Below are 27,148 nucleotides of genomic sequence, written 5' to 3' on the forward strand. Positions count from 1 at the left end.
TATAATAATAATAATAATAATAATAATAATAATAATAATAATTTATATCCCACCCATCCCATCTCTGGGAACTCTGGGTGGCTAACAACATAAAAAGGCAAACATTCAATGCCATCAAAATACATACATAAATTAATAAAACATGTAAAAACAGTACTGCCTGACAGTGTAACTACTTTGACAATTGCCTAGAGATAATTTTGGCATTGAACCTGACCATATAGAATTAGGGTTTATTAAAACTACACCACAACAGGTCCTTCCAAGTATCACATACTGTGTCTCACCAGACTACAATGGAAGGAGGGAACTGTCAAAAACAGGCATTCCATGTCATGCATTAGGTCTCCTTACCCAACTATAGGGGCTCTCCTATACAATTACTGCAGTCCAACAGTGAACATTTCACAATATTTAGTAGGTCTCCCTGACTATTGCATGGGTGCAGAGAATTTCATTGTTAATAGAAGACTGATTTATTTCTGAAACCTCATTAATATGGGAGAAGAAAGACCACAACAGTTGACTGTGTAAACCCAATGGACAACTAATAAGTTATATTGCACAATTGAGAGGTCAAGTCTATTCACCATTACATAAGCCTTGGGAGTTAACAAAACATTAACAAAAATCCAGGATGTATCTTAGAAATTACACCTATATAAAACAGATATACACCCATGCACATACATTATGTGATGCTATAGAAAATGAATCAGAGGCCATTTCATTTGTAATATGACTCAATATGAACTGTCTATAAGCTATTGAAATGCACAGTAAAGCAGTAAGTAACATGTGTCCCTTTTTTCTAAATAGGTCACTTTAGATCAGAAACAAAACTCTTTTGATAAGGACTTCTATGAAGTTGCTTACACATTCTTTTTAAATTTAATTTCATGTGTAACTGATAAGGTATTCAAATACTTTAAGTGTGCCCAAAGCTATCAGTCTGCATGCTGATACAAGGACTTGTAACAGCTCATAACTCTAAGAGCAGCATACTATATTCCCTACCCAAACCTACTGCTCACAGTCCTTGCTCTAACAAGCAATTCCATAGCCAGAAAATAGAACAAAAAATGGAGAAGGCTTTTAATTTTTTAATTAACTGCAATACATTTACGGTAATGAGTAGCTATAGAGGGACTAAATTATTATCCAAAGGCATTCAAGCCTTCAAACATGCCATTTAAGAAAGGCTTACCGGGTGCTTTTGGGGAGAAAAACAAGCTGTTTCCGATTATAAAGGAAAGCTTTTAATTAAGATTAAAACAACCTAATTCAAGCAATAATTTGGTTCTTTTAGTTAGTAGGCCTCTATTAAAAACAAAGCTATTAAGGTTAAATGGGTTGAGGCACTTAAAGTTCTCTCCCACCTCAAATAATATAATAGTAGGGAAGGATATGTCAGACTAATTCAGACCAGAAGACACATGTTTCAAACAAGTTTGTGTTTCCCTGTTAATAACAGGGCTGCATTTAATGTTTCACCAAACACTAGTGTGTTTAACTAGATGTTCAACAGAACATCGATTTGGGGGTGAATTATAATCACACTCAGAAAAGCTGCTACTCAATTCCTTCATTGTGCCTTCTTCCACAAAACCCATACCTACAACTATATAACCTAATGTAAATGGTTAGTTTAAGAGCAAGGGAAAATTGCATCAGCTTTATAAAGTGGTTAAGATGTTCAACATTTGATATACTGTACTTTACTGCAGTGATTCTAAAACACTACACTTGCCAATGGCTTTCAAGATCATTATTTTAGAAAAGGAAAAAACTGAAGAACCAACATGTTCTTTGATGTATCCTGTAAAAGTGAAGTTGTTCTTCCATGTCAATTTGAGAACTTAATCTGAGAAATAGCTTCCAAATTCTGCTGGCAAAGTGATTTCACTGGAAACTTCAAAAAATGGAAGAATAACAAAACAATGCAAAAGCCTATACAGTAGAAAGTGAGGCCCCTTCTACACTGCCATAAAAGATAGATTATCAAAGCAGATAATACGCATTATCTGCTTTGAACTAGATTATATAAGTCTACACTGTCATATAATCCAGTTCTAAATCTGGATTTAATATGGCAGTGTAGAAGAGGCCTGAGAAGCAGCTAGACAAGAGCACTTTCACAGGTTCTTCTCTCGGATGACTGCAAAGGAAGAAAATATAGTGGTCCAAATAAACAAGAAAGATTAAATTTACTATCATGGTGGTGACCATGACAGTATGATGAAGTCAATTATATCCTGCCTTTCACCAAAATTTAAGCTTCACAACATCACATTTGGAAATTAAACAAATGATTTTCCTACTCCATCACACATATTCCTTCAATCAGCTTTTTTTCAAATTATCTGTTTGCCTTCCCATCACTTGAGAAACATTTCTCCTCCCACTGCCTCCTCCCCCATTTCCTTTACTTGAAAAAATCCTCTGTTTGTTCTTGCGGAAATACTTTTTAATGTGAGATCATTAAACAGGATTTCTTCTATTCTATATTACAATTTATCTTTATAAGTGCAGATTCCTCTCGATTCAAAAGGTAACTCTATTGAATTTACATTGATAACAAAAAGATATAAATTACTGTTTCTTCCTCCTTGGTCCAAAAAGATTATGGCAGAATAAAGAAATCTATACAGCCCATCTCAGCTCTTCCCTCCAGAATGATGTCACCATTATGTTTACAAGCGGGCAATGGGAAATTCACTTCACATGTTAAATTTAATGTTTTAACCCATCTCTATGCGGGAAATTTAAAATGAAGCTGATTGCCAATCGAGTTAGGAATCGGTGCTGCTGCTTTCCCTTCTTCATGGAATATCTTATCAGGGTCATTTCAAAGTCTGCCCTCAATTTATATATGTGGTTGACTTATACATGAGTGTTGCAGACTTTTTAGATGACATGAATAAAAAAAGTTGGTACAAACATCTATCTTCTTTAGCTCTTAGGCACTTGATTCCTTTTGACTTTAAGTTTTTGAACTTACTTCTCCCTATCCTCTGACTTCCCAAATACAACTCTTGCTTTTGCTTTGTAATCCCTTTATCTCCTGGCAAAATACTGTATCCTATTTTTCTTTCTGCCTCCTCCACCTCCTAACTGAACTTATCTTCTACTTATACTTGCATTTTTCCTAGCTAGGCTCATTATCACATATCACACTTTCTTTCCCTCTCTCTTTGTTTCTTTTGCCAACTCCTTTCTGCCCAACCACCAAAAATAAAATGTTGAAATCATAACAGAGATATTCTCAGCATTGAAAACTACAAATTCCTACTAAATCCAATAGGCAAGTTTTTAATATGGTCGATCTGATAAAGTGATTCCCAAAATTCTTTTCGATCTTCATCTTTCCATACCACAGGTAGGAATGACAACCCATCCTCATGTTTATACCTTCGAGGTTTAGCAGCTTTATCTTTTCTAGTTTTGCCTATTCCTTAGTCCATATAAGTGTGCTAGCCTCAAAGTAGAGATTAAGATCCGGCATGGCAAACCCTCCCCTTCTTCTTTTGTCCGCCAGATTTTTTAATTTTATTTGGGGTTCCTTCCCATGCCAGACAAACCTTGATAGGTCTTTTCTCCAATCCATGAAGATCTTTTTACTTCTTGGGATTGTGAGGTTTTCTTTAATTTTTAAGGCTCATTTGGGGGGCTTCAGGGGAGAGGGGTGGGAGCCATCTCGCACGTTTGGACTCCAGGAGATGGCTGTGAGATGGATGTGAGGACTGAACCCTGGGTCATTCCAATTGGGTGTTTAATTAATTCGGAATAACTATGGTTATTAATTAATTCGCTTTTACCAGAGGCATCGTTTGGAGGCCCTGCATTTTGGGGTCTGTCTGGAAGGCCCTCTGTCACAGACTTTGTTATGAAGGTAGCCTAGGGGTGTTCCACGTGAAAACTGCTTTGCATTGGGGGGGGGGGGTAACACTAGCAAGTTATACACTGAAATTGTGAATGTAATGGTCACCATTCTTGGATTATATGGTCACTAGCTGTGCCCGGCCACGCGTTGCTGTGGCAAAGTATGGTGGTATGGGATATAAAGTATTGAGGAATTGGTGGTAGTTAAGGTCAAGGGTAAAGGTTTTCCCCTGATGTTAAGTCCAGTCATGTCTGACTCTGGGGGTTGGTGCTCATCTCCATTTCTAAGCCAAAGAGCCGGCATTGTCCGTAGACTCCTCCAAGGTCATGTGGGATGACTGCATGGAGCGGCGTTACCTTCCCGCCGGAGCAGTACCTATTAATGCACTCACATTTGCATGTTTTCGAACTTCTGGGTTGGCAGAAGCTGGGGCTAACAGTGGGGGCTCTCTCCGCTCCCCCAATTCAAACCTGTGGCCTTTCGGTCCAGAAGTTCAGCAGCTCAGCGCTTTAACATGCTGCGCCATCAGGGGATATTATTTCCTAAAGGTTGTGAATATACAATATTTCTGATTGGTTTTTTTGTCTCTTGGAGGCAAGTATGAATGCTGCAATTAGGAAAAATGATTAGGATGTAATGGCCTTGCAGCTTTAAAGCCTGGCTGTTTCCTCCCTGAGTGAATTTTTTGTTGGGAGGTGTTAGCTGGCCCTGATTGTTTCCTGTCTGGAATTCCCTTGTTTTCAGAGTGGTGTTGTTTGCGATATTTTATGTGCTTCTACTGTCTGTGGCCCTGAGAAAACAGAGGATTTGCCAGACTTTGATGATGGGAATACTTTGTTGGGAGGTGTTAGCTGGCCCTGATTGTTTCCTGTGTGGAATTCCCCTGTTTATTTACTCTCCTGGTTTTAGAGATTATATTGTTCTGCATTATTCTATCCCAGTAATTATTTCATATTAAAGAAGAATCTCACTTATCCAACATTCGCTTATACAATGTTCTGGATTATCCAACGCAGTCTGCCTTTTCATAATCAATGTTTTTGTAGTCAGTGTTTTAAATTCATTGTGATATTTTAGTGGTAAATTTGTAAATACAGTACAGTAGAGTCTCACTTATCCAACATAAACGGGCCGGCAGAATATTGGATAAGCGAATATGTTGGATAATGAGGAATTAAGGATAACCCTATTAAACATCAAATTAAGTTATGATTTTACAAATTAAGCACCAAAACATCATGTTAGACAACAAATTTGTCAGAAAAAGTAGTTCAATACACAGTAATGCTATATAGTAATTACTGTATTTATGAATTTAGCACCAAAATATCACGATATATTGAAAGCATTGACTACAAAAATGCGTTGGATAATCCAGAACGTTGGATAAGTGAGTGTTGGATAAGTGAGACTCTACTGTAAATACTACATAGCATTACTGCGCATGGAACTACTTTTTCTGTCAAATTTGTTGTATAATATGATGTTTTGGTGCTTAATTTGTATAACGATTACCTAATTTGATGTTTAATTGGCTTTTCCTGAATCCCTTCTTATTATCCAACATATTCACTTATCCTGCCGGCCTGTTTATGTTGGATAAGTGAGTCTCTACTATATATTTCTAATCTTATATTATCTGCTTAGAACTGGATTATATGAGGCCCCTTCTTCACAGCTGTATAAAATGCACACTGCAGTGGATTATATGGTAGTGTGGAGTCAAGATAATCCAGTGCAAAGCAGATAATATAAGATTATAAATGGGTTATATAGCTGTGTTGAAGGGCCTTGAGTCTACACTGCCATATAATCCAGTGCAAATCTGATAATCTGTGGAAGAAGTCTAAGTGAGGCCTAAATCTGCCTGTCCCCTAACTGAAACCTGGCTGTCCCTTGGTTGCTAGGCAACCAAGTGGGCAGAGATTAGCCCTCTAAACTGGCAGCAATTGGATAAAAAAAATTATTGCTCTCCCTCTAATTAGGACTTTATTTCTTTTCTTTTTGTTGTATCAACCTTGAGGCGTGGATGATGGGTTGTGTTGTCAAATTTTGAGGTTGGGGGGCCTGTACTTTTGTTGTTTTGTGAATTGCCGTGACGTCATCACTCTTTTATATATACAGATTATTTTAATTTTGAATTGAAGAAATAAAGTCATCCATGTATCCTCAAGTTGCTCCAGAATTCAGATGGAGTTCCTCATGCTGTTGTTCCTCATGGCATGGACACGAGCCAATAAATGGCCATCTCTGTTGTAAGGCAACACTGAAGGGAGATCAGCTTTTCCAATGTACACAAGAACATTCTTGATACTTGGAACCATGTGCACAGGGAGGGAAGGTAAACATTGCACAGCCCACCTTGTCACTGAAAAAAATGTCTGAATGTTTTGAGGGCCGTTATCAATCTGGTTTTACTTTAAATAACTAATGCAGACCCTGGTCTCTTTTTGGAGTGGAAGGGAAATTATGAACTTAATTCATTAGGAAAATCTACACACACACACACACACACTTATGATTTCCCATCGCATTTTTCTTCCCTCTTAGGGGACGGTTAATCATTTGGAAAATCATACATTGACTCCAGAATACATGTTAAGAATGATGTTCTTAATGTGGTTTGTGTCAAAAGGTGCCATTAAGTCCATCATCATTCCATAGTTAGAAATTGTTGACCTTGTACAGGAAGAGGTAACTCAAACCAGCCACATAGGAGTATGCAAAGAGAGTCTAGGAATGTTATAAGAGGAACAAAATTTCCATAACAGAAGGAAGTTTAAAAACAAAAAAAGTTTTTGTTTATAATGTAGCCTTCACCCGACAAAGACTCCTACTCTCTTTATGGCATTATAAAGATTACTGGGAAGCAGCATGTAAACAACTCCACTTGGCAATTCATTCCTCAACTGCTGAATAATAGCAATAGCAAAAGCTAACATTTTTTAACGCCAGGAAATATATCAGTGTTGGAATGCATTCTTGAGAAGGGGCGTAAGGGCTTAATCTCTAGATTATACGGATATATTTTTGTGCAATTTAGAGGATAACTAAATAAAAACTGCTATGATTTCATGGGCTAAAGACTCAGGGAAAATATTGATTTGGAGAATTGGGAACATCTACGAAAAAGAGGAAGAAGTGGTACTTTCCTCATCTGGATTATATATGTGAGATGAAATAATAAGAGAAGAATTGCTACCACTGTTTCACCTTAATGAGTACTTAAACTCAGCGTAAGTTTTTGTGGCCTACAGCCCACTTCCCCAGATGCCTGGAATACAGCTTAAGCAACCAACACTTAAAAGGCGGCAGTGGCGGGGTGGGTGAGTGGGGGTGTTGAACACATTTTTTGTACAAAAGTGCATTTGTATAAACATTTATAAAATTATAAATTTTCTTCACTTTTCTACTGAAGCTGTATTCCATGCATCTGAGGATGTGGGCCTTTGTCTGTGAAAACTTAGGCTGAAATCAGTGGAAAATTGTGCAGAAAATGGTTAAGCGACATGTTGATCTGACCTTTTTTAAGATATCACAAGACCCTTTATTTTTATATTGAAACAGACATAACACAGCTCTCTGAAAAATGGCCACTGGAACTAAATCTCTTAGAGTGCATCTACAGTGAAGAATTAATGTAGCTTGATAGCACTTTAAGTACCACAACTCAATGCTATGGAATCATGTGATTTGCTGTTTTATCAGATCTTCAGCCTTCTTTAGCCAAAGAATACTGGTACTTCTCCAAACTACAAATCCCAGGATTCTATAGCATTGAGCCATGCCAGTTAAAGTGCATCAAACTACATTAATTCTACAGTACAGATGCACCAATAACCAATAACATTTGGGGGGGGGGGGGAGAGGGGGATAGTAGCTAATGAGTGGAGATGTGCCTTCAAGTTACCTGTTAATTTATAGCAATCCCAATCTGGCAATTGTTGGCAGTTGCACATGAAAATGCTAACCATGGCTAACTCCATTTAGCTTCCAAGATTAGAAGAGCTCTGAGGCGCTGGCACAGGAGGTGAATTGACTTGATGGCATCCACATGACAAGTGACCTCCATTCCCTTTTACACAGGAGAAGGCTACTTAGCATGGCCTTGTCCTGTGATTTAAAAAGCTGCAGGAGGTTCCAGAGCTTCCCCGAAGCTCTGGAGCTTCCCCACACTTTGTGACAGTGAAAATTAGGTGGTTTTCAATTCATAAGTAATCACAACTGTTCACACACAATCATCCTGTTTTCCTCAAGGAGCCTGAGGACAGAGGATGCCACTCACTTTTCTCCTATAAAATTAGCCTTAGCAGTGACCACCACACAGAAAATTGGTAGTGGTCATCGTTAGGCACCTGTACTGGCACTACCTGGTTGCTGCTAAGGCCAGATCAACAGGAGGAAGATAAAAGTGGAAGTCCCATGACGCTGAACCATGTTCAGCAGCACTGGGCTAAGGGCTGACAACGTGGATTTCGGTGATGCTGAATCCAGAGTACTCCACTCTGAATCAGCATCCCCATTACTGGTCCTCTGGTGCTTTTAGAAACAATAGAAAAACTCTTCAGAGGTGCAACTTTTGCAGGATTACGTATACTTTAATAATGATTAAATATACATGCACATAGTTAATTATTTTAAAGAATAAATAGCCTGCACAGGTATATGAAGAGATGAGGACTTGGCTATGAGCGAGTCCATTCCATCTTCTTCAGCATACCTGGCAGAGAATAAAATATTTCCTGATTCAGTAGCATTAACATTAGTAATGATATACTAACCATAGATGTTAATCTAACTATGTTTGATTATGTAGGGGGAAATCTGGCTAGCCTTAACTGTGTTTGATAATGTAGAGAGGATCTGGAAGAAGATCTTAACAGATCAAAGGCTCTGCTCATACCCTATCCGATAAGCAGACATACAGGTTTACCATCATTGCCCGCACACTCCACACAAGAGCTCACTGAAATGAAAGCTTTTGTGATACTTTTCTTTGACACAACCGTCTCTTGGTTTTTTTAACCTTTTTCTGCACTGTGTCTTCAACTACAAATGTAATATATAATCCTAAAAACAGAAAGTACATGTGAATCCAAGACATTGCTATTGTGTACATCTTTAAAAGACAGAGATAATGTTTTCCAGCTCCAATTTGCTGAAATCCTAGTTAAACAAACCTTGTAGCTCATCAAAATATATTAACTTTTAATCTGGCTGGGGTAGAACAGGGGATAGGACCCTTACCACAAATTTTTGAAGACTTGGCTTGTTTCGTGGAGATAAATGCTTCCCTCCAGAAACATTAACAACCTTAGGTATGCAGATGATACCACTCTGATGGCCGAAAGCGAGGAGGAGCTGAGGAGCCATATCACCAAGGTGAAAGAAGAAAGTGCAAAAGCTGGGTTGCAGTTAAACATCAAGAAAACCAAGATCATGGCAACTACACCTATTGATAACTGGCAAATAGAGGGAGAAAATGTGGAAGCAGTGACAGACTTTATATTTCTAGGTGCAAAGATCACTGCAGATGCAGACTGCAGCCAGGAAATCAGAAGACGTTTACTTCTTGGGAGGAGAGCAATGGCCAAACTTGACAAAATAATGAAGAGCAGAGACATCACACTGGCAATGAAGGTCCGCATAGTCAAAGCAATGGTATTCCCCATAGTAACCTATGGATGCGAGAGCTGGACCATAAGGGAGGCTGAGCGAAGGAAGATAGATGCTTTTGAACTCTGGTGCTGGAGGAAAATCCTGAGAGTGCCTTGGACCGTAAGAAGATCCAACCAGTCCATCCTCCAGGAAATAATGCCCGGCTGCTCACTGGAGGGAAGGATATTAGAGGCAAAGTTGAAGTAGTTTGGCCACATCATGAGGAGACATGAAAGCTTGGAAAAGATCACGATGCTGGGGAAAATGGAAGGAAAAAGGAAGAGACACCGACCAAGGGCAAGATGGATGGATGGTATCCTTGAAGTGACTGGCCTGACCTTGAAGGAACTGGGGGCAGTGACGGCTGACAGGGAACTCTGGCGTGGACTGGTCCATGAGGTCACGAAGAGTCGGAGACGACTAAACGACAGAGCAGTAGCAGCCAGTAATCTTATACTGCAATATAATATTACAGAGGATTTACGACATACAGCAAAGCTCACCGAGTAACTGTTAATGGCTTGTTGTCCATCTGTACTATTTTGTAGTATCACTGGTTACAGAGGGAATGGGAAACAACTCAAAAACTCATTTGGAATAATTCTGCTTCAAGTAGGCAAAAATAATTCATTTACAGAAGCTCTGGTTTGCCAGCGTGTTGATATCTATCTAGCACAGGGTGCCAAAGAATTCCTTCTTTGCTTTTAGGGGCAAAACCACAACTAACAAAATGGTTCTTATGAGTCTGTGTTCTGAAGTATGTTATGAAGTGGAAATCAATACTAGCATGCTATTTGCGTCTGTGGTTTTGTAAATTCAACCTCCTAGCCGCAAGATTAGTCTTTTCTTGTTGAATAGAGGAGAAGGCCTTCAACCTGCTGCCAACTTGCCTTCTGACCTTGTCTTCTTGCTTCGTTGCAACATATATATTCATTACAAATGGGTGCAGCAGCACTCCACATCCAAGACAATTCATGAATGTGACAGATTGAAATATACTCTGAGAGAATCCAATTTAAGATCTGTTTTTAATTTGAGGTTGAAATCCAAGGAAGCTGAGCTGAACTCAGAAGGATATACTTCCAAGTAATGAAGCACAGAATTGGGCTACAAATGCATTAATGTAACTATTAATATAATGATTCATTATATAATATAATGATTCAGCATATTCTCCAGCCTATTAGCTATAATCCTGCATAAAAAGGGAGCTTTAGAAAAACATTTTCCTTTAAGCTTTAAACAAATGTATGGAACTGCATCTTGTATACAATAATTCCCATTATTTTTTGCCCCTACCATTAGCAGAGGTTAAAAAGTGGCATATAGAAAGTACTCCAGAACTGCATCAATGCCCATTCAAGGGAGAGACTGTGATATAAATGATCTCAGGCAACTTTATGGCCCTCCCCCTCCCCGCAAGCTAAGTTGGAATAATTATTCTTTCTAATACCAATCCAAGCAAATAATATGTCATCAAAAGGATACATTTCTGCACATCTCTTTTAGAACTGAAATCTAACATAGTTGGATGATGGCTCTGTAAACAAGAGTGTAAATTCCCCAAAACCAATGGGTGACCTTAGGCAAGTCACACACTCTGAAGATGTATATATGCTGTAGAACAGGGGTGCCCAAACTAAGGCCAGTGGGCCAAATGTGGCTCTCTAATGTAATTTACTCAGCCCCCACCTTAAACTTCAGATTTAAGATCGCCCTAAGTCTGAAACAACTTGAAGGCATAAAACAACATTTTGACAATCTCATCAGCCAAAAGCAGGCCCACACTTCCCATTGAAATGCTGATAAGTTTATGTTGGTCAACAGTGTTCTTCATATTAAATATTGTATTGTTTATTCATGGGGGGGTTTTTTTGCATTGAAAATAAGATATGTGCAGTTTGCATAGGAATTCATCCATTTTTTTTTCAACTGACCCCCAACAATCTGAGGGACCATGAACCAGTCCTCTGCTTTAAAAGTTTGAGGACCCTTGATATAGAATTAATGCAGTTTGGCAATACTTTAGCTGCCATGCATCTACAGCATAGTATCAATGCAGTTTGATATAACTTTAACTACCATGGCTGAATGTTTGAAGATCATTAGGAAACGATTTAAAACTCAACAGAAGGAATTGTCATTGTTACAGATTTTAGTTGAAGTTGCAATTGGAATGTGCAATTGGAATTTCACAAAAATCATAAAATCAAAAAAATCGATAGTGAGGGCTGTAAAATCAAACCGCTTGCCGTGCAGCAACAGATAGCTAACAAACTTCTGATATAACCATATAACCTCTGTTATGACTTTATTATATATGTCTTCGCAAGTGTTTTAGGATGCTTGGAGCACAGCTGATCCACAGAGCCCCACATTGCCCATCACACGATGCACATTCACTTCTGGTAGGGCTCTGTTGAACAACTGTGACACAAGCGGACTATAATGCTTCGCCCAAAACACGGGAAGCTTTCCATGTTCCCTATGGAGTAACGGAGCCAGTGTGGGGGGGAAGTCACGCGACTATGCTTCCCCATATGTGATGAGGAAGCATCACTGCTGGCAACAGGATTGTCCCACTATCCTGTGAATTTTCCACAGAGGCTGGTGAATTGCCCTGCTGCCCCTCATCAATGTGACGAGGTCCTTGAAATAATTCACCACCTTCTGCAGCAATCCACTACCGTACCATAGGCGGAATTTCAATTGGCAGACAAATTAAAACCTTGAATAGACAATTATCTATGCTAATGCTAATGGAGAAAAAGTTTAATTCTGTAAAACATGAGAATTTTCAATTTGCAAAAAAAAAAAAAGATACTATACGAGTGGCAAAAATAGAGAAAAGAATGTTTTTGAAAACAAGAGATTAATATTATTGATAATGAGAAAATATAGACAGCATCTCACAAAGATTATCCCTGACTATATAACAACAAAAATGTCCATGCATAAATTGGAAGAATATTTAACTAAGCAGAATTTACCAAAGATTGTGGAAGAATGGAGATATATAAACACTCCTATAACAGTAAGAAAATTGTGTGATGTTACAAATAAGACCGCTAAAGGAAAGACACAAGAACAAGATGGGCTATCTGTGTAATATTATAAATATATAATGTTTTGTAGCTTTTACTCCTATTATACCAGACAGTGAGTTTAAAATTAAAACTGTGAAGGATCCCTGGCAGCTGAAAAGAAGCTAACATATCACTAAAGTTTAAAGAAGTTCAGCGCTTGACTTTGAACACCCCCCCCCCCCCCCGGAATCGATTGTTGAATAATAATTATAAGTTGTTCACAATTATTTGACAAATGGGTTGAAAAGAATTATTCTTCAGGATTTTATTCATGAAGATTAAACTGAATTTTTACCTTAAATGCCATTGAGAAATAATATAAAATACATTTATGGGAATATTTGGAACAATACGATGAGAAGGAGGCTGTATTAATTTTTTTTTTGGATGCAGGAAAGAAATCTGACAATTTGAACTGGACTGTTTAGAGATTTAGAAAATGTCTTTGGAGACAATTTTCATTACCTGGGTTAGGTTGATTTATTCTACACAAGAAGCAAAAATAATAACTAATGGAAATTTTGCATGAGATACAAAAAGGACAAAGCAAGAATGCAATTGTCACCATTGCTATTTATTTAAGCACTTGGGATCTTGAATAGAGAAAATGAGATTACAGGTATAAGGATTGTAAAAGATGATTTGGTGATTACCTTGATAAATCCACTAGAAAGGATAAAGAGATTAATGAAAATGCCCTACATCATAGAATGCGAAAGTTGGAAAACACCTCAAGGGCCATCTAGTCCAACCCTCTGCCATGCAGGAAAAGCAAAATCAAAGCACCCCGCCCCCGACAGATAGCCATGCTGCCTCTGTTTAAAGATCCTCCAAAGAAGGAGCCTACACCAGACTCTGAGACATAGAGATCCACTGTTTAATAGCTCTCATGGTCAGGAGGTTCTTCTTAATGTTCAGGTGGAATCTCATTTCTCAGAATTTGAGCCCATTGCTCCAAGACTTAGTCTCCAGGGCAGAAGAAAACAAGCCTGTCTCCTCTTCCTTAGGACAACTTTTCAAATATTTAAACATGATCATGTTTTTGCTCAATCTTATCTTCTGCAGGCAAAAAACGCAGGTCCTTCCAATAAGGTACAGATTTTTGCAGGTGTGAGGTGCATGGAGACTACCCTCAGGATTGCCATCACCAACCCAGGGGACAATCTACACAGCAATTCCGTGGGCTCAAGCAGTCCATGGAGGAGGCATGGCAGTGTCGTTTTCCCTTCCCTTGTCCCCTTTCCTTCCTTTAAAACAAAAAAAAGAAAGTTATTAAGGCTGGAAGTTTCTTGGGGCTCTGCTGGGCCTGAAAATGACACAACAGCATTTTTGAGAGGAGAGGGGGTTGCTGTTGTTGCCTTCAGGTTGACTCCAGTTTATGGCAACCCTAAAAAGGGGTGATAGTGGTGGTAAGATTTATGCAGAAGGGTCTTGCCAATACCTTCTTTTTAATTTAAGAGAATGTAATTTGCACAACCTTCCATTTTAAATCAGGGGCTCTCAAACTTTTTCAGCCACGGGAACCTTTTTGAAGCAAAAGTTTCTCATGGAGCCCCAAGAAATGTTTATGAATTATATTATTATATATAATGTATATATAGCAGGCATGGGCAAACTTTTAGACCAACATTAACTTAACAGTATTTCCATAGAAGATCCCAGGGCCAAACCCCTTCTGCCATGTAGGAAAAGCACAATCAAAGCATCCCCAACAGATGGCCACCCAGCCTTTGTAATAATAGTTATTTATTTACAGTATTTATATTTTGCCCTTCTCACCCCGAAGGGGATTCAGGATGGATCACAATGTACATATGCATGTCAAACATTCAATGCCATACAACATACAGACAGAGACAGAGACAAAGATACAGAGGTAATATAACATTTTCCAGCTTCTGGCTTCATGAGGGTATGCTCAATTCCGGCCACAGGCAGAGCTGCTGCTTCATCATTCACTGTGACACTGAGTCCTTGATGGATTACTTCCTCGTTCATTTCTGAACGCTGCTGGATGATTTTATGGTGTTGTAAATTAGTTAAATTAGCCTCCCTGCATTAGCAGTAGCTAATTTACCCAATTTACTACACCATAAAAATCGTCCAGCTGCCATTTGGAATGAGGAAGTCGGCATCACAGTGGATGATGAAGCAGCTGCTCCCCCTGTGGCCAGAAATTGAGCACACCCTCAGGAAGCTGGAAGCTGGAGAAGGTTAAATGGCCTCTGTGTCTGTCTCTGTCTCTATGTTCATGTGGCATTGAATGTTTGCCTTCTATGTGTACATTGTGATCTGCCCGATCCTATATTTCCTTTAGTTATAAGAAATTTGGCCCATCTATAACTGCCATCAGTCCTTGTACCTTATCCCTGTCCTTCACCTTTTAGGTTTAGTGTTAAATGACATTGCTCCTTCAGTTCTAATTTATTCTTATTCATTTTGTCCTCCAGTCATATTTCAGAAGCATATTGCACTAGTCTCTTCCCCTCGTATTTCAGTGCTCATTACTGGACAGATTATTTATTGGTTGACGCTGCTGCTTCATGTTACTGTCTTTTGTAATGTTATGGATTTTATTGAGTTATGTTTTAATCTACGGTTGGTTTTAATTTGTTGTTGGATTAGGCGTGTTCCCCATGTAAGCCGCCCTGAGTCCCTCCGGGGAGATGGAGGCGGGATAAAAACATAAAGTTATGCTATGCCCTGGGTCCCCTTCGGGGTGAGAAGAGTGGAATATAAATACTGTAAATAAATAAATACCTAAATTTCCTACTTGATAGATGCACCTATCTTTCGGGTTGCTTAGGTCAACAATGAGCTGAACTACTTTTTAATGGTCGGGCGCTCAATCCAACCCCGGCTGGCTTCAAACTCACGACCTCTTGGTCAGTAGTGATTTTATTGCAGCTGGCTACTAACCAGCTGCTCCATAGCCTGGCCCTTATTATTAATACTAATAATATGAATAATAATAGCAATAGGAGCAACCCCAGGGGTCATCCAGTCCAGCCCCCTTCTGCCATCCAGCTTTTGTACTAACAACAACAACAACAACAACAACAACAACAGAAACCCAAGAGGCCATTGCAGAGCCCCTCAGCATGCTTTGTGGAATACCAAGGGCTTCCCGTAAAACACTTTGAGAACCTCTGCTTTAAATTATTTTAAATAGTGTTCAGGGTCTACGATGTTCTTGGGCACACAATCCTAACTGTGAGTTGTAATCAGAGAAGGTTGCAGAGTATGTCACAAAATAATTAAAAGCTACAAACACCTGATATAAATTAATGATATCAATCATTAATACTAAGCAGACATTTCTTATCCAGTAAAACTCCTTTCTAGCCTCTTACAATTAAGATTTTGGAAATAGAAAGGTCTGCCCTACTTCTCTCACCTATTCTCAATCAGCTGCTAAATACCATCATATGTGAAAGTTTAAAATTAGTCATGCAAATTCCATTTCACACATACATTTCTTCAGGGTAATTCTGCAGAGGAATTCTTATTTCAATTCCTCACAGAGCACTTTTATTTTGAGTAAGCCAAGGTATTTTAGGACAGGAAGAAAGTTATGCATTAAAAAAGCATGGATTGTAGCCAGGTCTGCCATTAAACAGAAATCAACATCTAAAATATGGGTAGTTTTAAGGCATAGGGAAATGTTTGATGTGGCTAGCTGTCCCAGCTACAAGGATCAACACAGAGGACACTGCCTCATGTAGCTGCAGCCTTAAATACGTTTTCCCAGAGTATAGAATTAATTCTTTGGAAGACTAGGGGGTGAGGAGGGGGAAGGACTATATAAATATTCTCTCTTTGTTCCTCTGTTTGCTAGAGAGAAAAGCTGACTTCCAAGCTATAGTCATTCCAAAAGACTAGCCCACCGAGACAAGAAGATTCAAAAATTTATCACTGTCAAATCTAAGCCCAAAATAGAAATAATCTAGTGACCACAAAAATGTTTTATGAGGGCACTTGACCAAACATTTTCAATGCCCCTAGAGAATATGAAGTTCTAATTTTTATTTTATTTAAAGCTTTGGCATAGCAAATTTAAAGTCTTTAATCTTTTTAATGGGCTGATCTTATAATGTGCTAAAATTTTGAATACGGTTTCATCCTATTGGAGAGGCATTTATAGCAATGCTAACTACATTTACAAGTGCAAAAAGCCACATGTCTTATTTACAAGGCTCCATGATGAATTTAATAATGACTTTTACAGAACACAGACTTACATGCTAAAATATGTGCAAATTGAAATTGAATGCATGCACAATCTGAAAGAATTAATTTATATAATGACTACAAATGCACAATTTAAATGCATCTAAATGAAATCTTGGATTGCTACCAAATTTATTAAATGTTAACCCATACACTATATTCTGGAACAGATTACAGAAACAGCACTAACCATAGACATGGGGGAATGAAGCAGCAGGAGTCTGGCCAAGAATCTAAATCCATCCACAGTCTATTTTGTCCACTCCACCACTTTGGCAAACTTCTACAGTTAAACCAATATGCCAAAGGTAACAACATTTCACCCGGACTCCAGCAATTTTGACAGAGCATAAAAAGATTGGCTGGAAAGAGAAACTAATTATCTAGGATGTAAGACAAATCTCCAAGTTCTCCAAAGAGCAAGGAGATCTGGCATCAAGCACTTAACTTCATAGTCGAACTTCCCAAATGAGAAATCATATTCTTCATTTAAAAGCTCATTCAAATCCAAAGTTTATTCCACAACAACAATTGAGGCCCGATACTAACCATGACACAATCCCACTGGGAGAAAAAGAAAACAATAACAATGAACAGTTTTGCCACAAACCATGAGACCTAATCAGGCCAACTCATACTAGGTCCTCATCTAAATCAAAGAGGTCAGAAACAACTAATCCTTCATTTCTTCAGAGTGAGTTCCTCATTACTACCATAGGGATAAATAATATGGTGATACAGACAATAATTGCAGTTAAGATTAGCCAGTGGTTGTGTAAACACATCTGTTTATTAGGCATGTGTGAACCAAAAAAAAATTGGTTCTAAACTCAATTCGAAAGTAGGGAGTGGTGGCACTTTGTTTCTAAAGTCATTTCCGAATTTTGGAGGTAAAAAGTTTGAAATTTTCTGAAACTTCCAAATCTTCATAAGTACTTTGTTAATGGCAGTCACACATGCGCATTAAGGAAAACATTACTGTCAATTGGGAAACTTGAGGGGCTTCCCTCATTTTTTGGGCTATCACGATGAAACTTGCTACAGTGGTAGAACATGTTTACTACTGTTAGCTCACCAAATTTCAGAATGTTTGGCTTATCAATGAATTTTTGGTGAATTTTCAAAGTTTTATTTAAAAAATTAATAATAAAGAAAATCTCTTCTTGGCTTGAAAGTGTTATTTTATGTTTCATTGTGTGGTCTTTACTTTGAAAGTCATTGTTCTACTCCAAAAACTTGGTTTTTGTGGTAGAAACTGTGTAAAATTGGTGGAGACTCAACAAAGCAAAATGTGCTATATAATACGGTATATATAGGACGATGTCCATTGCACAATGACGTTTTACCAGTGTAATAAACTTTCACCATGTTTTTATGACAGAACCTGTCAAGAGTCAGACGCCAGTTAACATACAAAACAGAGTTTATTCCGAAGATAAGCCAGAAAATAACATAAACACAGGAAATATCCTTGAAACACTTCACTTTTCAGTGTTTCGAAAGTAGATTGGACAATAATAACTCAAAAACGAGCCACGCTAATTTCCCATGCTGGCATTCAATAAAAAACTAAATAACGCTTCAATTCAGCTTTGGAAGACAAATAGAGTTAATTGCAGGAAAATAAACAAACTAGAAAAGCAATAAAGCTGCTTCCACGGTGCAGATAAGCCGAAAGCCTCAAAGGGATGATGAATAGCCGTCGTCAGAGGAATCCAAGGTCAGGTCAGAAGGCAGCAGAAATTCCGAAAGACAAACCAATAGTCAGAAGCCGGGAGTAGCCGTCAGTCAGAGGGTGTAGACAGAAGCCAGGTCAAATTCAATCCAAAGTCCGAAGAGGGTGCGGTCATCCAAAACAGGTCCACGATAAGACACAGCGAGAGCCAAGCTAGGTGATATCAGCAGATTCAAATCATAGTCCAAGTCCAGTCTTCATGGAAACACAGAGATCCCAATGGCGCCTCAGCAACACCTTGCCACACGCAAAGTGCAGTGGCCAAACATTCCCATTTTATTCCCCTTCCTCCTGGGTGACCAAACACTCACACCCAAACACCAGGTGTCCCAAATCTACTCAGAGTCTGAACTCCACACAGCTAGAGCTCGTGGATTTGGAGCACCTAGCAATTCGTCGGAGTCCCGATCATCCTGCCCACACTTAGCCCCATGAACACTTAAAGAACCATCCTCCCTTCTCCAAGCATCCCAATTGGGATCAGCTCCTGCAGAAACCCCAGGTTCAGAAGTATCCATAGGCCCCAAATCCTCAGACATCTCCGGTGGCTGTGCCCATTCAGTGCCCGCTTCCCCAGCCACCACCTGTTCCTCAGCATCCATCTCCCCATCTGAATCTTCCTCAGAAGATCCCCCATATAGCTCTCTAAGTCGCTTCCTGCGCAACTCCTCCAGTGAACCCTCATCACGAGGGTTTTTTCTTCCTCTTCGAATTCCATCACCATCAACCATAATCCCCGAAGGTGCAGTCACAACAGAACCAATTAAGAACTGCCATTTATAACCCAGGAACAGAAATAACAGGATACACACCATCAAGGGACATCTAGACTGACCCCCTTCTTCAGAGCAGAAAGGCACCAACCAAACTCTCCTGATATCCAATTAATATGTTTCCACTATTGACACACAACCACACACCTTATCACAGATGTATACACTTACTGTCCTCTTCAGATTCCATGATTTTATATATATTATAGTAATTCGACTGTTTCTCAATGCCACAGCTAGCTGCTCCAGCCCAATGCATTCTGGGAAATGTAGTTTAGTGCAGGCATGTAGCTTCCCACTTCCCATTACATTACTATAAATGGGGAAAATTCAGGGGCACCTTTCTCTCTCATTATTCATAATTTCATAATGTTTCATAATGTTTCACCCATCCACTGATTTTTTTGGGGGAATTTTCAAAGCTTTTTAAAATAACATTTTTTAAAAGACTACAAGAGCAATCTCTGCCTCTGCCTCCGCCTCCCTCCTCCATCAGCCCTGATTGGCTGAGAGGCATGCCAATAGGTTTGGCTTCACCTCTCAGAAAGGCTTGGTCACAGCTAAATCCGAAGACATCCAAGACTTAAGAATCAAAGGCTCCTTTTGATTCAAATTCTTAATATTAGGGTGGCAGTAAGCAGGTGGGTCAAAACTCACTTCAAAGGTGCTAAACTTCCAAGTTAGATCCGAATTCAAAGAAATTCCAAACCAAATGCACAACCCTACTGTTTATCCACATAGAAGGTAAAATTGTGGGTGGTTCTATGCAATTAGGAAATAAATTAAAGATACAGTTGGGAATGTGACCATAAAGATCTACTGATTGTACATCTATCTGAAACCAGGAAAATTGTTTTTCTTACCTAGTCCTCTGGGATGCACTGATGGGCATCACTATGACTATACAGGATCAGTGCTAGACGAAGGCAGAGCACCAAAAACAGAGTCAAGAGGGGTGGAAATCAAATGTTTCTATGGGAATGAAGTAGTTTCCTCTCTAGGGAAGGAGGGTGTTTATTTACCTTCTGGCACTGTTTCCAGGATTTTCAAATGCATCAGCACTAGGTCTAGCTCTGCATTTTTCGATCTCAGATACCGACACTGCACGGGTTGTATACTGATTGGCTGCTCACTGGAATTCTCGGTGAATTTTTAATGCACTGTTTTGGGCTTGATGTGTGCTATAGCACACCTGTTTTGTAGACACCCCAACCTCAAGATGTCACTAGTCTACCTCTGGCTGTAAGAACACAGCCAGCTGAATCTCTAAACATCTCTGCTCTCCAGCAGCATTGTAATAGTCATTTGGGGGCAGAGAGGTGGAGAGCTATTGCTATGAAATGGTGAATTGAGCATACATTTCAAAGTATAAAAGAATACCAACCAAAATAATTACAATGCCAAGAGCTTGAACACTGTTTCCATCCTAAATATCTTGGTGTCACCTTAGATCGAACACTAACATATAGGAAACACTGCATGAACACCAAGCACAAAGTAGCTGCATGCAATAACATCCTGCGAAAACTTACTGGCAGTGCATGGGGTGCAGACCCACAATTTATAAGAACATCAGCCCTGGCCTTGTCTTTCTCAACTGCTGAGTACGCCTATCCTGTCTGGCACAAGTCTGTCCATGCGAAGCAGGTGGACATAGCACTGAACAAAACATGTAGAATTATCACAGGATGCCTTAAACCTACACCTGTTGATAAACTCTATAAGCTAGCTGTGCGATGGGAAGTTGCTGCTAACGGTGAGAGAAATAAGGTCGAACATTGTGAAAGCCACCCACTGCATGACTATCAGCCTCCTCCCAGTAGACTCAAGTCCAGGAGGAGCTTCATGAGAACCACCACTCCTCTTGATGTTCCCCCAGCAACAGCAAGTGTGTCCCTCTGGGCAGCTAAACCAGGCAATCCCAACTGGATGGCCCCCCATGAGGGTCTGCCTCCAAGGGCAAACCAAGAATGGGCAACTTGGAAGTCCCTAAATAGACTGAGAAGCAGAGTGGGCAGATCAAAAGACAATCTGGCAAGATGGCACTACCTGGAGGAATCCTCCACCTTGTGTGACTGTGGAGCAGAACAAACAACTCCTCATATGTATGCTTGCCCACAATGCCCTGCCTCATGCATGGAGGAGGAGTTGTTCAAAGCTACGGTCAATGCGATTGCTGTTGCCCACTTTTGGTCTAAAACCATTTAGCTGTTTGTGATTCCTTTATTTTATTGCTTTTAAACTTATTTATTATGCAATGCTTTTGACATGAAATAAAAACCAAAATAATGACAAAAAAGGCATAGAGGTAGAATGTGGGCTTAGCTTACATAAATCACTACAAGATGCCAATAGAGCAGGGATCTTGTAGAGCTAAAATCAACTTGCAGCACTTAAATCAACCACTAGTTCTTGAAAACTAAGATTAAAAATGATTTGGAGCTATAAATCCTGGGTTAGGAATTAAATTAAACTTCTATAGATCACATTTTGCACTCATGAATACAATATGTTTGTGAACAATATATGTGCTTCAAGAGTACGCAACTGCTGAACAGAAGGTAATCTTCTCTTACTTAACACTTGGAATATCTCTCACATTTTGCCCAAGTCAACCTGGATTTCCCACCAAGTAAATAGAAAACTGGCTTCCTGAGCAGGTCTATATGAAACAAAATTGCACCAGCTCCATAAAGGAACAATCCCAATTTCCCATACCCACACTATACAGCACACATGTCAAACACAAGGGTTGTGGACCAAATCTAACCCACCAAGATATTTTTTGTGGACCGTGAGGCTTTCAATGTCAGGACAACATAGTTACATTAATACAGTCTTACAATTACAAACAGCCTTTTACAAACAACCATAAAGCTGATGTGGCCCTCAGTGAAAATGAATTTGACACCTCTGCTATAGAGCATGTGGTATGTAAACTCCCTCTTTGAACAATATTATGATTGATCTTGCCACTTTTGGATTTCATTAAATATCTGAACTTTAAAATTTAAATTGTTATAGGCTTTTATTCCTTCACTTTTGTCTCTTATGCAGTGTTTTTCAAAATTAAGATGAAAAGAATATATAAGAACCAAGTTACTGCATTTATTGAAAACTCTTTAGAAATGTGTGATTTCTATGCATAATTGCAGGAAGGCAGACAGACCAATGATGATTAGAATATTAAAGTACAGTCAGTCCCCAAGTTTCGAACAAGATAGGTTCTGTAGGTTTGTTCTTAAGTTGAATTAGTATGTAGGATGGAACAGGTACATTTAAAGATGTAATTCCAGCTACACTTATATATAAGCTTTAGATCAGTCTTTCTCACCCAGGTGTTTTAGCCTACAGCTCCCAGAAATCCCAGCCAGTTTACCAGCTGTTAGGATTTCTGGGAGTTGAAGGCCAAAACATCTGGGGACTCACAGGTTGAGAACCAATGTTTTATATAGTATAGGGAAGGGTTAACACCCTGTGCCCCTGTTTCACCTCACTTTCTGTCCCTGTGAAAATCGGACTGTGAAAATTTGGCATGTTGTGGAAACAAGGATTGGTGAGAAAGCTTCAGTGGAGACACCTTTTCCCCATGATTACTCTTTAAGGAATGAATTTCGGATATTTGTAACTCAGGCATTCCCTGCATATTTAAATCTACAAAGTCAACTTTTTTATTAAAAAAAACAACCAAAATTATTGCATTAATGTGTTTAAGGATCAAAATACTGACACTTAAAACTTGCATAAATGGATAGTCATTATCTTAAGCCATTGAAGCATAAGTAAGTAGAAAAAGGAAGTCATTTCTACTAATTCTGATTTCTTTTGCTTTTTTTCTGAGAACACAATTCTGCCAGGAATATTTTGAAATTGCTGAAAATTTGTTCTTTTTAAAACTGTAATTTTATTGTCTCTGCAAACAGTAATGTGCTTGAATCCTACTGGGCACAAATAATTACAGATCTAACCTCACAGGATCAATGCTTTTACCACAAAGTATAAGCCCCTCCACCTCCTTATCCCCCATCTACTTACTATTGGTTTTTGTACAAACACACATATCAAGACACAGTATGACATGTTAAGAATTTGCTTTAGCACAACAACTGATAGTGAAAATATGGCTGGTATGTTCAGGGGCTGAGAATAGTGGGATTTTTTGGATGCATATGAATGCACCTGCACTCTCTTGCACTGGATCTTATGAGTTGTATTCCAAGGGTTAAAACAAATAGTTAGACTAACAGAAAGTAAATCAAATAAATATTTTAGATATACGTAAGTTTTGGCCTACTGTTTGACAAGGGATTCAGTAGCTCTACTTCAGTTGGGACTACAAAACAAATTTAGGAAGGACATTTCTAAGCTCAGAGGATGATTTCACCTATCTATATCCAAAAAAATATGTCCTCTAGAAATTTTCTATGGTGTGTGACTAGCAGAAATTAACATAAGAGTTATCCTGGAGGATCTAGCAAATTCCTAGAGAGAACACTCTGCGGTAGATTTAAAATACTGTTGCCAATATTACAAATTCGTGAGAAAAATATCAGTATAGGAAGAGCATTGTATGACTATCAAGCAGCAAAAGTCCCAATAACAATAACTGTAGCTACAGCCAAAACTTAAGTTTCTGCACCAGTCTGGAGGAATCCTTAGGACGACAATAAACATAAGATGGTGACTGAAACCCTCAGTCCTTAGGAGAGGGAATAATATTTAGTATTCTCTTGGGCCTCTGAGATTTTTTCAGGCTCAGTCAACATCATTTCAAACATAGCTCCATAACCACAAAGTTGAGAAGTTGTACTGGAGGAGGAGGAGGAGAAACTGCTGCTGTTGAAATAGATTTTGATTTCACTAACACTTTCTGTGTCTCAGTTTTAGAGTGTGCAAGAAACCACTTATAGTCACACTCAATGATAATTCTTTGATTTTAATGTTTATAAAGTTATAGAACATTTAGAACTCATGGATTTAGAAGTGATGCCAATGCTGCATAGAAAAGCTCATGTCCTGGTTTCAATTTAAGCTTTTGTTTTCATTAACAAGTCATGTTTCTGAGAGGCTCCACTGACACATCGGCCAAGAACCGAACAGAGGATGCACACAGAACTTTCGTACTATAAAACAAAACAAAAACAAGGTTTGCTTAAGAGGTTTTAAACTAAAGCCATACCTAGTGTTTTAGAAGTAACTTAAAGAGTGTGGGACATGCCAGTTAGACACAGAACAATTAGCAGAAGCAGCAGGGGCATCTTTCCAATAAACACATTGATCTGAGGATAAGCAGCTGTAAATCTGCATTAATTGTTTCAGGAATTCCACTATTTACAGAAGCACTAGCAGAGTAAATAAATGGGAAGCAGGAGAGGGAATATGACAGAAATAGGAACACAGCTTGCCTTACCTTCACACTGTTTTCCTTCTCCTTTATAACCAGGTTTGCAAATGCATTTGTAAGACTTCGGCGTGTTTTGACAAATCGCGTCGATATGGCAGTCATCTGTCCCTTCTGTACATTCGTCAGCATCTGCACCATACAGCATTGGGGGGGGGGGGGGGTAATAATAAGAGATCTCATCAAACCCTTGGAGAGTTTCCACCAACAGAAGCTGTTTCACAGAGTTTGTACCAGGTTATCACCATAAGCAAAAACAATGTCACAGCTGAAATGTACTCTACATATAAAACACAAATGCCTCAAATTGATAAAAAAGACTTGTTTTGGGAAACAGGACTACATATATGTGGACATGTTTTTTTTAAAAAAAGAAAAACAACAACATGGGGCCCTCTTAAATAACTGAATATTTTTATGCATTACTAGTTAAGGTAAAGGTAAAGGTTTTCCCCTGATGTTAAGTCTAGTCGTGTCCGACTCTGAGGGTTGGTGCTCATCTCAATTTCTAAGCTGAAGAGCCGCAGTTATCCTTAGACACCTCCAAGATCATGTGGCCGACATGACTGCATGGAGCATCGTTACCTCCCCGCTGGAACAGTACCTATTGATCTATTCACATTTGCATGTTTTCAAACTCCTAGGCTGGTAGAAGCTGGGGCTAATAGCAGGAGCTCACCCCGCTCCCCAGATTTGAACTGCCGACCTTTCAGTCAGCATGTTCAGCAGCTCAGCAGTATAACCTCTGTGCCACTGGGATTACTATAGAAAATATATTTCTGTTCAGTGTCATGGAATGTAAAATGCAACCAACTGCTCTGCTACACAGAGATGTTCAGAAATCTTGAAGAAAATTCGGGGGGAGGTGGATACTCTAAGGGAGGATTGGAAAGAACAAATTTGCAGAAAAATTGAAAATTAAAAAATCGACAACATGTATGAAATATATGATTTGGCATAAATAATTAATTAAAAATATTAAAACTTAATAAGGCACTTCCCAAATTACAGATAAGATAGGTTCTGTAGGTTTATTCTTGAATTTGTATGTAAGTTGGAATAAGTACACCTTTTAAAGTGTAACACCAGCCAAATATACACACACACACACACACATGTTGTGCATAGCACTAGGCAGGGTTAATACTCCTGTGGTGTTTGTTTTGCTCTCTGTACCCCTGTTCAGAAGATTTTTATCTCACTGTCTTGGTGAGAAAGCTCAGTGGAGACATCTTTTCCCCATGATAACTCTTCCAGGAGTGAATTTTCTTTCTGAGGGGTAGATTTTTCTCACTTCCTGTTGTCTCACCCACGTTTGTAAACTTGAGTAAATTGTAAGTCAGATGTTTGCAACTCAGGGATTGCCTGTATTTATTATATTAAAAGTCAGTTTATTGCAAATGGAAATATAAAATCCTGAATGGTAAGGAGTATTATAACTGTAAGAGGTCTTTTTGTTTTGGCAGATTAGGGAAAACAAACAAAGCAACACAACAATGAAACAGTAACTACAGAAGAAACCATCTATGTTAGCAAAACAAATAAAAATTACTTTGTCTCCTTTATTGCTACAAAGACAGCCAGTATAGTAAATAGGTTTAAATATTGCCAATTTTGTACGCCGCCCTGAGTCTCTTCGGGTGAGAAGGGCGGGATATAAATGTTGGTAATAAATAAATAAAATATTGGACTAGGCCTCTGGAGACTAGGATTTGAATCCACTATATAAAGGTGACCTTTATATACTCTCTTAGCATCAGAGGAAGGCAATGGCAACCCTGTCTGAACAAACCTTGCCAAGAAATCCCCCCCCTTACAGGATTGCCTTGCCTTAGGGTCACTGTAAGTCGGAAACAACTTGAAGATATACAACAACAAAGTCTGTCAAGCAGACATAAGCACCTGTTCCTGTAAAATACTGTACTCAGAAAGTACCCAGAATGTATTCAAACTGCACAATATAACAATTTGCCATCTTTTTAATTGCGGTTGTTCCATCCAATGGAATCTTGTAACTATGCAGTTTCCTAGGACATAGAATTCTCTGGTTCATTCCTCTGCACTACAGCTTTCTATCAGAAAATGCTAAATGCCACATAAAAAACACATCCCGGGATTACATGTGATGGGCCATGGCCATTAATGGAGTATCCATTCTGCAGCCCAGAGGTGCCCATAGCCAGAAAGTCAGTCTGATTACTGACAGTTATGATTTGACTTAAAGTGATCAATATAGCAATCAGGTCACTTGACACCTCCAGACATCCAATTAGTAAGCCAATCTTGTGCAAAACATTCTTACCAAAGCACAAGAAGATTTAAATGTATCTCAGCATTAAAGTAAAAAAAAAAAAAGAATCCTGTTCTTGTGTTATCTGATCC

At 38.9% G+C, this 27,148-nt stretch overlaps 1 protein-coding gene across 4 annotated transcripts in view; it reads right to left on the minus strand.

The window, feature by feature from the left end:
- scube1 (signal peptide, CUB domain and EGF like domain containing 1) overlaps window positions 1-27,148 on the minus strand; it is a 276,508-nt gene that overhangs the window by 242,141 nt on the left and 7,219 nt on the right. For all 4 annotated transcript variants that reach the window (XM_062981871.1, XM_062981870.1, XM_062981869.1 and 1 more), the window contains exon 2: window positions 24,776-24,898. In XM_062981871.1, the coding sequence (XP_062837941.1) occupies window positions 24,776-24,898 (123 nt within the window). The remainder of the gene's footprint in view (window positions 1-24,775; window positions 24,899-27,148) is intronic.

Source organism: Anolis carolinensis, chromosome 5, assembly GCF_035594765.1.
Source record: "Anolis carolinensis isolate JA03-04 chromosome 5, rAnoCar3.1.pri, whole genome shotgun sequence".
NCBI classification, from domain to species: domain Eukaryota; kingdom Metazoa; phylum Chordata; class Lepidosauria; order Squamata; family Dactyloidae; genus Anolis; species Anolis carolinensis.